The sequence below is a fragment of the Polyodon spathula genome, chromosome 58, assembly GCF_017654505.1.
Source record: "Polyodon spathula isolate WHYD16114869_AA chromosome 58, ASM1765450v1, whole genome shotgun sequence".
Taxonomy (NCBI): Eukaryota; Metazoa; Chordata; class Actinopteri; order Acipenseriformes; family Polyodontidae; genus Polyodon; species Polyodon spathula.
The window spans coordinates 302254-316348 of NC_054591.1; the positions used below are offsets into that span (position 1 = coordinate 302254).

Below are 14095 nucleotides of genomic sequence, written 5' to 3' on the forward strand. Positions count from 1 at the left end.
TGTGAAGTTCACAAGGCTGAAATACTGAGGTGTTGTTTAAAAACCAATGTGATAGTGTTGAATGTGTGACTTGGACCTCCTGACCTCTGTTCCATACACGTTTCTCACAAGCAGAGGATCCAGTCATTTTACACCTAAAATTAAAATTTTGTGAATATTAAATAATGAAAAAAGATGCATTAAATGTAAAAGCGCAATCTAACAACAATAAAGTCAACAAACGTTTGTTTATCATATAGATGCGTGTAGTTTGAAGGAAGGAACATCAGCTTCTTCCAAAGTATCAGCGATGTGTACAGAATCCAGTGTGCTTACAATCAATAGCAGCACAACCTGCAACCCGTGGACAAACTGAGCTTTGAAACTAAATTTCATGTGGGATTTTGAAAATGAATGCGGTTCCATGGAATTGCAGACTCGGTGCAAACCTTGCAGAGATGTTTATGAATGCTGCCTCCGCTCTCAATTCTATCAGTCAGCAAACCAGACGTGAAGGGGATCGTGAGAAACCGCCACCCTGGTCTGGTGTAGCACAGGCCAGGCCTGGAACACCCTTCTTCATGGTATGGTAGGTGGTCACTATTAAGGTTAATGCAACAAGAAAGATCTCTAAAAGGTGTTGGAGAACACACAGTGATGTCATTAATCACAGCCTCCTGTACATCGTGACCGCATGGGAACAGCTCTTTGTGTTACTCATTAGGGTTAACCACTGTTTATAATGTTAAAGGGTTAAACATGCCACTGTTTTACGAAGTGAGAATCAGTGGAAGACAGTATCCTTTCCTCACCGTGTTCTAGTATAGGGATAGGCATTCCAGGACTCCTCTTCTACTCTCAGTGCCGCTTTGGGCAATATGGACCGGAACCAGCTGGGAATATGCATCCCGATGTGGTACACTTTGTGAGTGTACTGCCCTGAGCCTCCCGGGCCGTCTGTGTAGGGCCTGTTCTCCAGGATCTCCACACCGCTCCCCTCTCCGCACGTCTCGTCGCGGCTCTTTTTCTGGAATCACAAAAGAAAACGGGACTCATTTACTCAGCAGCTCTGCATGCTGGCTGGGACAAGCCCGCCGTTCCACGCACCCCATTTCGCGAGCACTTTTTTTTTTATAGAAAGAAGAAACAACCCCAATAAAAAGTTACCAAACCAGATATAAACAATAAAGGCTTTTTAACCGAGGAACTTGCAAAGGAGACTTTGTCGTTTCTTTTTCATTTTAGAATTTTAATGGCTTTTTTTTTTTTTTTTTTTTTTTTTTTTTAAATCCCCTTTCACATAAAAATTGTGCTACTAACGATCTGGAGTAAACAGCTTTGAGAATCTTGACCTCACTAAATGTTTAGGCTCTCCACAGCTTTTCTGTACTGCTAACCCTCCATTCTATTTTACAGGAGAAAATCTACTGTGAAATGCTCTATTGTGAACCTATCTAGAGCTTTCACAAGCGCACTAGTAACAGAAAGAACCAGTATGCCTACAGCACGTTCCAGTTCACAACTGTGACTGGCTACCAGTAAACCCGCAGTTCTGGAAACCCCATCAAGGTAGACATCTGAATCCCAAAAGGTAAGCAAACAATTCCCACCTGACACTGAAGCCACTGTTTGCAACCACAGACCTTGAATGAGATACAGTTTCAGGAAACGACATGTCAATGACAATCCTTCTCGCTGGCAGCAAGACTGCATTAAATAATACACTGAGAACACTGTATCACTTCAAAAGTCAGTGACACTGCTTCCACTAGAGGAACTATGGCACAGCTCTGTCTTTTACAGAGGAATCCACCTTCTAAAGTGACCTGTTCTTTATTTCTTTAAGACTCATTGGCATCCTGCAGGGGAAGTGCGATTGCCTTCTCTGCAAAGCAGAAGCCCTGAAAGTGACAAAGGACAAGCGACAAAGAAAAGAACATCTTTATATACTCGTTACTAAAAAGTCAGACATTACGTTTCTTTAGTGACTAGCAAGCACATATTTAGGTAAAGTTTATAACTGAACGCATTTACAGTATGGGACTCCAATGCTGCACAGTGATATGCATATTTATGCATTACACTGATCCACCGACTATGGCAATGCAAATGTAAAGAGCCCACAGTGAGATTAGGCTAGTTACAATGGTATAAGATGTTGACAGAATGATAGCACAGCGGTAACAATTTACCAATGGAATTGCGACGGAATGAACTGGTAACACTACCAGTGCCAGTGTTCTACTGCTTCTGGTTGACTGTGTGTTGTTTGATCCAAATTCATTGTTCTAACAGTGCTGTGAGTCTGCAAAGGTTTCTTCAGGGGAAGAGCTACATCTGTGTACAACTGTACACGCAACATGTTTTATCGTGTTATCGCGTTCACCCGGTATAGTGTGGCAGACAGACGAATACCATCGTGTTCCCGTTTTTTTAATGAGGACAATAAAAAGCAGCCTTGCTTCTAGGTAATCTCACCCAAACTGCGCACGATGACTTCTTTAATGGAATAAGAGACAGATGACACATGGGTGTATATAAAAGATACAAATAAAACCTCTATAAAAACAGTAACCCTCCCCCTCCCGCCCATAACTCTGGGATCCTTCTGCCTTTCATCATATTATCCAAGTGAAAAAGCCCAGAGGGCTGAAACATGAATGACGTGAAGCATTTAATAATGTTTACGGCCTGCATTTTGCTCATTTCATTTCATGGAAAGTCTTTGGGCTTGGCACGCCTCTAGCAAGCCTGCACTGTGGAGGGAGGACGTCACTGCACCAAGCACCGGCATATCTGGCCCATTCCACTGACATAAAACCCAGCTCTGGAGTTATTAATAAATGACAGCAACTTATTAAGAAATGAGGGGAATCAATCCACTCCACAGAGTCAGAGCATCAGAAACACAACAGTACTGCATGTTGCTGTGTGAATCCTGCTGCCAGGGTAAGACACTGAACTGCATTTCAGTGTAAGACCAGGGAGATGTACAGAGGCACACATCTATTACTGAATAATAATATTGAAGTCTTTGTAACTAAATATCCTGACACAGTCATGCTTGTACAGCAAGCAAGTTTGTTTTATTGGCATTCAACTGTATGGATCACGACATTCTAGCATTCCAACATCAATCAGTTCTGCAATATACAGCTAGAAACTCACTCCAGCAGATGTCCTTTAGATGCCTTACCATCACAGCACTATCAAATTCTTTGGTGTGACATCATAGAAATTGCAGCTATTTGAAACTTTCATACCAAGCACGGCAAAAAATAAAATCTCTCTAGCTTTTCCTTTCCATTTCCAAGCAGCAGCACGGAAAGGCTTTGTGTCTCAGATTAAAGCCTCCCTACATGCCATGGGCTGGGGTAAAAAACTCTGAAATCAGACTCGACAGGCGTGGAAAAGAACACCACGCTGCGCGAGACAGACTCTCACACCCTCCACTGCAGTGGGAATCCCTAGCTTATGCACTCTTTGTAGCTGGAAGACTGACAGACCACATTAATAACCTGCCCTGGAACACAGGCCACTGAAACACAGGGATCGCTGACGAAACCGAAATACACAAGCCTACCTGTTACCTAATCGGTAATGGGGAGGATATGGCTACTGTTCCTGTTTCAAATGCTTTGATCCCAGCAGACTCTATGCACACAACCCCCCTGCTCAAGTTCAGTGCTCTTACTATGCATCTGCTACAGTCGTCCATAATCTGGCCTTCAGCGCACTGCTTTCCCAGCAGGCAACTGCAGCTCTTGACCAAGTACATTGAACTAGAGGTGAGTGAAATACAGGGAAACAAGATCTAGGGTTGAGTGTGCTCACTGATGACTTGTGTTCCAGGGCAGTCAGCTCCTCTTCTGATAAGATATAGTGTGCAGCACCGAGCAAGCAAATAAGAAGTTCAGGTCTCCAGAGTCTTCATTCGATATGGGAGTAAGCCTAGGTGATTACATCCATGCAGCACTCAGCCAGACAGACTTGTAATGCATTCAGCACTGAACCTATGTGAAACAAATTAGTAGCTGACAACTGAACACATGCACCATACACTTCACATTCAATGCTCGGTATTCAGGATGATCTGAAGTATGTCACATCCCACTACAGCCTATTGTATAACCACTCTTACTGCAGGGATGGAAACAAGACCCCCATTGCATAGCAGTTTGATCCATTCCTGGTTTTGCTATGTTTAACAGAACACACTTCTAGCTTGTTATCTATACGCTGCGGCTAATCAAGCGTGCAGTAAAACCTGAAATGGGTGAAACTGCTTTGTAATAGAAGTCTTATTGCCAGCCCTGTTACTGCAATATAAATGAGGCCAGCCTTCAAATGTACACAGATGGAAAGAAGACATTGCACATCACTTGGAACCATTCCAGGGTTACTGTGTGATCATCTAAGCCTGCCTGAGCTTGGATAACAGTAAAACCTTATGGTTTGACCAAATAAAATAAACTCCTACAGGATCACAACCAACAACCATTCTACTAAACAGCTATTGCTGCTGGTTAACATCCCTGTCCAGCATACAGTAATCTCAGCAGAGATGAAGACCTCTTCCACTTCAAGAGGAACCCCAGTCGTTACTTCAGTGCCCATGTCTAATGCTGACGGCACTGTATGCTGCCAGCCCCATCAACAGCTTTGCAGGACAGATGGTTACACTGATCCCTTCCAGCTAAAGTAATAGCATTAAATTACTTGGAACAGGGAGCCTAGAGAGTAGAGGCACCATGATTAGCAAGAATGCCAGTAACTTAAAGGCTTTTTATTAAGATGGGTCTTGCAGCACAGCACAGCAAGCACAGGCGCAGTGCTCTTGACTGCGTAGGAGCCCTTACTGGATTACAATTACCTACCACTGCTATCAGAGCCTACGCCAAACCTCATTTCAGAGCTCCGGAGGGCAGCAGAATGAGTCATTGAAACAAACAATCGTACACTGCAGGCTTCTTTTTGTTTGTTGTGACTGACAGAAAGCGCCTGCACCCTCGTTCAGAACGCCAAAGCAAAGCTGTTACAATGTCACACATTTTAAAAAAAGAAACGCAATACTAAACAGAAAGCGAGCGACCAGAACTACTGGAACAGGAACACACAATAACCGATTCCTTTTTCAACGGATAGCCAGCTGGTACAGAAATAAAACCCCAGCACAAGTTAGGTTTGTTTCTAAGTGCAAACAACAAGTTCACTGTACCAAGAGCTTTTAACCAAATTCTGAAAATGGCACGACTAGTTCAACCCAGTACAGACGTGTTCATTCCTTCAGCTGCAGGTCAAGAATAAACTGATTTCAACTGGGACTCAGTCACACCTAATGAGGGCTGATGGCTGGAAGCAGTCTCTCCATCTCACACTGATGGTGAAAGTTACCTAATGAGAGTCCATTGCAAAATACGTGTAAAGAGGGTTTACAATCCAGGACTGGAGGTAAAAAAAAACACAAGGGCTGGGAATATAGTACACCATCAGGGAAATATCAGAGGTTGCTGAATTCGTTCATAAATTGCCATTATAAAATAACATGAAACACACAGGTGATCTTTGAGCTGTGTGTAATGTCCAGTGGCAGAATGGATTGCAGACTGCAGGTGGAACTGCTGGCAGCCCCAGTGTGATACTGGTTGTTACAGACTGGTTTCAGGGTGCAGATGGAAACGTCACGCGAGATCTGGGGAGACCAGGTTCCACAGTGGTCCCTCTTTAGAACTGTTCCCCTGCTGTACATGCGCTTATATAAATCTCAAGCCAGTCTGTTTCCAATGAGGAATCACGACACTGTAGCATTAAGCAGTAAAGATAAACTGCATGTTACAGTTTCCCAAACCTTCAAACACATGTAAAACACAGAGGCACAGGTAGCCTGACTCCTGTCCAGCCATGCATGAAAATAAACTGGCACATACCTATTTCTGTTTCCAAGTGTGTAGTTCAGATATCAAGAGATTACTGCACAATGAGTATTTCATCAAACAATCCCCACAGCCTGTTTGCATTCTATTTAAGGCTCAGTCTATTTTCTTTAGGAACTATTTTAGTCGTGTGAATGTCAAATTCGGCAAGGCTACTTACATTTATAAAACCGGAGCGCTTGATTTCCGGGTTTCAACTGAAACAGCATCAACACTGCCCCGCACCTTCACCTGCGTGTGGCAGGTAAGCAGAGAAACGAATTCCCAGAATGCCCTGTCCTGCTGAACCTGTGGTTTTTTTTTGTATTTCTATAGCAGACAGTGTACTTTGCAAGGAAAAGGACCAAACTAAACCACTCAAGTGTTCAAAGCCTTTTCCCCCTGATGTTTGCATGTTTTCATAGAAGAGTCATTGAAATCATTTTTCACTACAAAACTGGATATGATTGTGATACACAGCCAGTTTCAATTACAAGAGTTACAACATGATAAATGATTAATGGCATAACATCAATCATGTCTGGATTTTTAGTGTTATTTTGCACTGACATATCCCCCTGAAATTCTATTTAATTTCAGTATAGAAGTCTGTCAGGAGCAGTTAGTAAAAATTAAAAGAAAAAGAAAAAAATCCCATTGCAACTACAGTATTTGGTTAGCAGGAACACGGCTCTATTTAAAATGGAAAGTATATTTTCACCTACCTTGGTCATAAATATCAGATAGTGTATGGGATGCTTGAGTAGCATTTCAAAACAAAATCTGTAACAGAAACAACCTTCAGAGCTTCAAGCCTCAGGCAATCCATGAGCCCCTGTGCATTGCTAGCCCAGCTAATGACTAGTCCTGACTGGTCCACAATGCAGTAGAGCTGGGCCTGACATAGACTGCTCTGTAGTGGCTCTGAGCCTTCACTGCAAACCAGCAAACCAAACCCTAACATCAAGATCAAGATTATATATATATAAGCATGTATCTGTTTCCAGCTGTAGCACTACAAACTCTATGGGTAATGGCGAAACTAAAAGAATATAAAACAATCAGAAACGGTCATGCTCCAGCTGTAGTGTTCTATACAGACTGCTGCAAAGGCTGGAGACATTGTTTTTAACATTACAGGCAAAGCCCACTTCCCTTACAGCGGTGGCAAAATCATTTGAGTAAATCACTCCTGATATGTATGATCACCACTAAATGATTATTCAGTTTTGTTTTTGTTTTTTTTAAATTGAGTCAGACACTTGACCTCCATGTGTTTCCAAACCCGCATTAGCCAAAGCAGGGAAAGACATACCTCACTAGAATTTCAATTAGAAGGCTTGCTCAGTTTGGTATGGCTATTATGTGAGAAAGAGAAAAAAAAAAAAAATCCCATTGTCCCAATGCAGAAAATTTAATAAGGTCATGTGATGCGATGTCAAGTACAGCGCAGATGGGAAGTTTCAATATGCGTTCCAGCTGCACCGTCAGTCCGTCCAAGGGTCTGGAAAGCGTGTGGACAGGCTTTACAAATCAAACCACAAATGGGAAAAAGATCAACCTCGTTCCGAAATGTGTATAACTGGAGGGACACGGTTTACATGTACAGGAAGGTGCTCTTTCTGGCAAGAAAAGGCCTGAATTAATTCAAACAACAACAGGGTTTTCCACAGTACAGTAAATATTATTCCAGCGCATGAACTCAGAGAGATGGGCCCATGAGACTAAAAGCAATATCAACACCATCAAAGCCCCAGAAGAAAAATAATATCCTTAACATGATTAATGAAAAAACACATACCGGACTGAAGTGCTGATGCAGCACATGTGACTGGCATGAAGATCCACGTTAGAATACAAACCCCCAGCTGCGGGTAAAACTGCCTAGAGTCAGCGATTGAGAAGTCCACGCCACAATGAATCAACACCATATAGGTCTAACTGATCCTCTTGGATAACGCTCCATGGCTCCGACTCTCGGAACTCTCTCCCAGCTTTGGTTTGTGATGCTCTGACTGTAGCTCGCTTTAAATCAATTGTCAAAACCCACCTGTTCTCTCTTGCTTTCCATGCTCCTTAAGCCTGATATCTGTTATTAGCTGCTGCTACTATTTCATGTACTGTTGCTATCATGTATTCTGCACTTCACACTGTATTTGCTGTACTATTTCACGTATCATGCACTTTCCACTGTATTTAGTGTACTATTCATGTACTATGCTACTAACATGTATTATGTACTTTCCACTGTATATCATGTACTGTGCATTTCTCTATGTGAAGTATTCTGGATTTTCTTGTATTTTTTCCATCTTGTAAAGTGCTTTGTGATGGTGTTCCACTATGAAAGGCGCTATATAAAATAAAGATTGATTGAATGACACTGTAGAATGATCTTGAACTTGCATAAACACAATGCTAGCAGCCGCAAGGCCCGTTTGAAAGAAAGGCATTATTGCGCCAACATTAGCCCCGCTTAAGACAAGATGTCTTGCCAGGTGACATTAAAGGCCACCTAGGGATAAGCAGAGAAACCCTGCTGCTTTTAAAAAAAAAAAAAATACACTAATTGGTTTTTCACTGGCCTGTTTAATCTCTCTCAGCTGGACGTTGCCAATTCCAATAATGGAAAGTGATTTGTGATGCTGGGAGGTTTTGATGGCATCACACATCGCATCCTTCAATTAGATATGAATGCGTGCGCTGTGGCTAGGCTTGGGACCGCACACCCTGGGGACAATCCCAACAACAGCAAGGTGAAGTGCGCTGACTGACAGGCGACATCTCAGGAGATACAGCAGCCCCGTACTGCTGACACCTCGCTATTCTCCAGGCATCGTCTGCCCTGCAGCAGAAGCTCATTTAAAAGTGTTGCCGGTCTTGTAGGGATAAGCTGTCAGATAATACCTACAAGAAACCTGGGCTTCTAATAGCTTAGAGTTTAAATGTTATTCAAGAGTTACACCTTTAACCACTGTCAACAATGTGCAAGCCAACTACAGCGGTTGTGTTTTATACTAGTGCACATGGTAAAGTGGTGTATTTCTCATCGTACAGTGTGTTTTCCGATTGGTTACAAACCTTCCAAATAAGTTTAAAAACAGGTTTGTCCTTAAAGTTTAAACTTTCAGGAATCTGCACGGAAACTAAAACATGCCTTGAAGAAACGGCACTGTAGCGACTCGACTCAGCCCTGTGCTCTGTGAACTGTCTCCTGTCTTCATTGGACTCGACACCTTATTCATTACCAGCAATCTGCTCTCAGCACCCGCAGCCCCAGAGCCAGAGATACACCAGGCTGGGTGTGCAGGGTGCCATTCACTTAATGTGCAGTGTGTGCCTGAAAAATGACTATCATCTAAGTGAAAAATGACATTCGCTGCAGCTGCCCAGGCTGTAAATTATGCAATGATTTCTGCATTGATTTTCTAATAAAAGAAACCTGTCTCTCCCCCCCCCCCCCCCTCTCAAAAAGACCTGGGTTGCAAAATGATGTAATATGTTTCCAGAAAAGCACATTAGCATAATTTGATGGCAATAAATACTGTATAGTAATAAATCCAATAGTGGATTAAATTACTGGTTAGGCAGCGTAATCATTTGCAAGGGTACATACTGACATGAATGACTGCGCTAAGCAAACACCATTCTGCTTTGAAATCGTTTTTTTCTTGAGTTCGTTTGAAGTAAGCAGTTTTATGCAGGGCTGCTGTTGTCGTGCCCTCAAAACGTTATTTCCTTCATTAAGAAGACTTTGTGCATTGGGCACACTATGAAATCACTGGCATGGCGGCAGAAAAAAATATTGGTTTTAAGAGCCCTCACCGGGGCAGAAGCCATTAGTACATTTTCAAGTCCGATTCATATCTGAGCAGGCAAAAGCAGCAGCTTTATTACAACCTGTCTTTACATCAGAACCTGGGAAGTAATCAACAGGAAGGCAGAGAGAACTGTAACAAGAAGAGAGTGTTGCTATTCTTGTGCAGGACCAATAATAACATGCATTGAATGGTAGCTGGGAGCCATGGTTTCGAGTTTTGTGGTGCCATGAAGGACAAGAATTCAAGCAAAGTGGGTGTCCCTGCTGTACCGCCATTAAAGCAGTTTAAGGTAGTATACAATGACAGCAACCCAGCTCACCTACTCAGTTGTTCTTTGTGCAAAAACTCGTAATGCTTAAAACAAACAATTAAACAGTAACCAAGCATTAACAAAAATAACTTGGCAAGATGCATTCAATTTAATGCTTTGTAGTTAATAAATAATTTCATATTAATTACTACACACTTACGGTTGACTGAGGAATCTTAAAATAGCTGTACTCATCAATGGCAATTATAGTAGTTTTAATTAAGCCGAGGCGACTGGGAGATTTAGACCGAAACAGTAGAGTGAATACCCACAGTGCCTCCAGCTCTAGAAATGTATCTAACTGTTGGGAAGCTGTTTACTGGCAAGAAATACAAAGGGGTTAGTTTACTAAATATATAAGCAACTGCTCATATGCTTAAAATACAGCAACTCATAGTTTCTCAGGGGGAGAAAAACAACTGGGCTTGAAGAAATATGGATAACCATTGATTTTTTGTGTTCCATAAGATCTGCAATCTCAGTTATGACATTGTTCTGTACTGTACATCGAAGCCCAGGTCTCCTGAGGTTTACAGAAACAGTAATACACAAAGAAAGGCTTCCTGGTACAGATTGGCATCTTTGAATAGCAGCATTGGTTGCCATGGCGACCCCACTGCATTAGCAATCCAATGGGTTTAGTTCAGGCTATCTTTGGCCAGGCCTCCTCCCCTTCTCTCGCTCTCAAATCATTACTGTTACTATCACGCTGAATGATGTCACTTGTAACCATGGCGCCCAGAGCCCAGGTCTTCTACTGCCCGCTTCAGCTGTAATGTAACATTCTTCACGCATGACACTGCAGCACCATAAATACATCTGAATACAGTGTCGACGTAGATTCACCTAGCCAAGGTCGCCAGGGGGTTCCACTCTCTCAAACACGCAATACGAACCGAGCAGCTTCTTTGTATTTGCATTTGTATGCGGTTTTTTTCTTCAAAAGCAAAGAACTGCTGCATTTGGAGTTCTATTCATTTATGGGTTTTTCAAAATCAAAACAGGTCAAAATCTATTTATATCCTTGCAAGACCTATGACATAGTATGCAACAGGGCCCTCCGTCACTGAGATAGATGGTAGAGCTAGCTGGGAGCATCAGACCCATTTAAGGTACTATTGCAAGTTATCTGGATGAGAGGAAAATATAACACAATTGAGATAACACTAACCCATTTCAACAGGCTTAAAAGTAAGTTTGTTCACTAGTATTTATTACTAATACCAAACGTAATGCAGTACTCGGTTACTTATTCATTGCAAGCAGCTCTTGTTACTGATCCATCCATAAAAGAATCCTTAGGAAGAACTGATTAAAAGACGACATGCTGGCAATGCTTGTGAACACACCAACATAATCATTTCTCAGTCTGCGTTGCCTAATCTGATTTTTATTTAACAATGGTGTAAATTACACAATACCCCAAGAAGCCTTTAAAAGTATTATCTACTAAAAGTGAAACTGTGAGTGGCAAAGTGTAACTACTGTTAAACCTGAAAGGAATTTATGAGATTTAAAAAAAAAAAAAAAAAAAAAAAAAAAAAGGATTCATTTATTGTGAAGAGCCACACCCGCAGACCCGATAAGAACGGCTCCCCTGCTAACTGATAAAGAAGCAGATGGGTCTTGCAAGGCCTCCGGTTCAAAGTGCAGGCCACCCCTTGGAACCCCAGGCTGCCAGATTGCTTTGAAGTTGGCCCCCTCTAATTGGATAAGTGACATAAATGTAGTGGAGCTGCTTGGCTACTCAACACACGAGTAATAGCCCTGTCCCCATCCATCACACGGTCATGAATTTGCCTCCCAGACTCTTATTTCAAGAGCCAGTTTAGCACAGTAGCAGTCACCTGTATCAGGAATCAATACAAACCAGATCCCCTCCAGCTCCTATATTATTGCTGAACTGTGTTTCACACCATTTGATTCATTATCTAATGGACTCTGCTGACAATCAATTAAATAATTAACAAGCTGTTGGTCTTGCAACAGAATGGACTGGAAGAGTGGAGACTGTGTACAGATGCTTTCGTAGAAGAGACAGGAGCTATTGTGCCGAATTCTAACTAAACCCAGAGCAGAAAATCAGAAATGGACTCTTTGATTCCTCTCAACATATTAAGGTAATACATTAAATGCTTTGATTGCACACGTTGTAATTGATCTTTTACAAGTTTGGCTTAAAATATGTAATTTCCTTTCTCCTGTAAGTCTAAACCTGTGGGCTGAGCTTCCTACAGAAGGGAATTTTACCATTTCCATAAAGCATATTACCCTGAAGGAACCAGAGCTGTAAGCACGGAGCATTACCAACATGGCAACGCGGTGGTATTGATGGCACACCATGGTACCAGTGTAATGCAGTGGTGTGTGGTTCCTGCTACTGCGATACCCATTATATGCCATGTGTGTAAATAATATTGAAAGTGGCTCTCGCTTCAGTAGCCATGACTCAGACCATTTGGTAGGGGTTCAAAAAAATATATCAAACATTTATAAAAAGCCTAAAACTGTCAACTTTATCCCAGTATTAACAAAAAACGACAGCATTCTAGAGCAATTTCAACAGCATAATCCGTGAGATTATTTGATAACTTTCATTGTGTACAATGCTCAGAAATAAGCACCATGGCTGGAGAATATTGTCAAAGCTAATCTTTTTTTTAAGCCATTTTGGCATCATCTAAACACATTTTATTCCAAACAGCTTTTTTTTTTCTATTTTGTGTCACATTAAAACTGGAATACCGACAAACTGCACTTTCATAAGATTAGTGAGGAATCCAGAATGTTTGATACTATATTACAGTAAATATATTTAAACTGTATATATGGACTACTAATACACCGCCACATCAAAGTTCAGCTTTATACAAGACTATAGGCATCGTCTGTGTTCCAATGTGCTGTAAAAGCATGGGCTGTACCTAACATTATTTCTCAACCAATGCATGGCCTTGTAGCTTAGTCTATTTTACTGATCCGAGTGTATTACCAGACAGTTTCTGATCCTGTTTAATTTGCACTGAGAAATATCAATTGATTTCCATGCACAATGACCGCTGCTGTCTGTACTCAGTGGGGACTGCCACCAAGTTTGACATTCCCACGCTTCCATTATCGCTAGACACAGTGCCTTACACTGACACTGCAATGCCAAGGTCTAACAGGATCAAGCACCACAACCCTGATGAGACTAGAATGATCAGGTGCTACACCTGATTCGTGCAGCTGAATACAATGCAATCCAACGCAAGCAGCTCTTCTGTAAAACAGCTGCATCACAGACATTTATCCTGTTAAAAGCATTGGTCTACACAGCTTTCTCGCTGTTTTCTCCCAGGGGTTACTATAGGAAATAGCAAGAGGCAGTTCAGCTTAGTATACCATTGCCACATCATGTGTTTACATATTAAACACAAACCTGTCTGGGGGGAGTATGAAGTCACTGCCGTGATCTTGGCTAGAACATAAATCAATCATGGACTGTAACATAGCCATCAAATTGAGAAGACAATCACAATAGTGAAAACAGAGTAGGGTTAATCATGCGTTGTCTTCAGAAGCCCTGCTTACCTGTATCATGTAGAGCTGAGCGATCCGATACTCCTCCACGCTCATGGGCAGAGGGATGCGATATTCCTTTATCAGCATTTTGGCAGGGAAAGACTTTCTTCGCAGTTAAAAACTAATAATCCAATGGGTGCTAGCGATGTTGCCTTAAAGAGCTTGCAAAGAACTCATTGAGAAAACCTGCAAAACACACACAAACAAACGAGGAGAGACTGAATTAGTACAGTACTCAAAGAAACCAAGACACGACCTTAAAAAATGCACAGAAATGCAGTTCAAGGAAAGCGGTTTTCTGCTTCGCACCAAAAATTATTGCATTTCTAAAAATACACAGTTAAGAAACCTTTCATGCAAGAATCCCAGCAAGCCCAAAGAAACAGGATGCCACAATCCCCAGTTTTAAACTGCTGGAAGATGAACTACAATCATTTTTTTCCGCTTTTATACAGCATTTTAGTTGGGAACCAGCAGCATCAAGAATGTTATATAAAAAATAAAAGGTG

The 14095-nt window shown here is 41.8% G+C and overlaps 1 protein-coding gene across 1 annotated transcript in view; it reads right to left on the bottom strand.

Moving 5' to 3' along the window:
* LOC121307711 (membrane-associated phosphatidylinositol transfer protein 2-like) overlaps positions 1-13769 on the bottom strand; it is a 32675-nt gene extending 18906 nt beyond the window's left edge. The window contains exons 1-3 of the mRNA XM_041239963.1: positions 13596-13769; positions 792-1006; positions 98-134 (exon numbers count right to left, since the gene is read on the bottom strand). Of these exons, the coding sequence (XP_041095897.1) occupies positions 98-134; positions 792-1006; positions 13596-13673 (330 nt within the window). The 5' untranslated portion in view covers positions 13674-13769. The remainder of the gene's footprint in view (positions 1-97; positions 135-791; positions 1007-13595) is intronic.
* Positions 13770-14095: the final 326 nt, after the last annotated feature.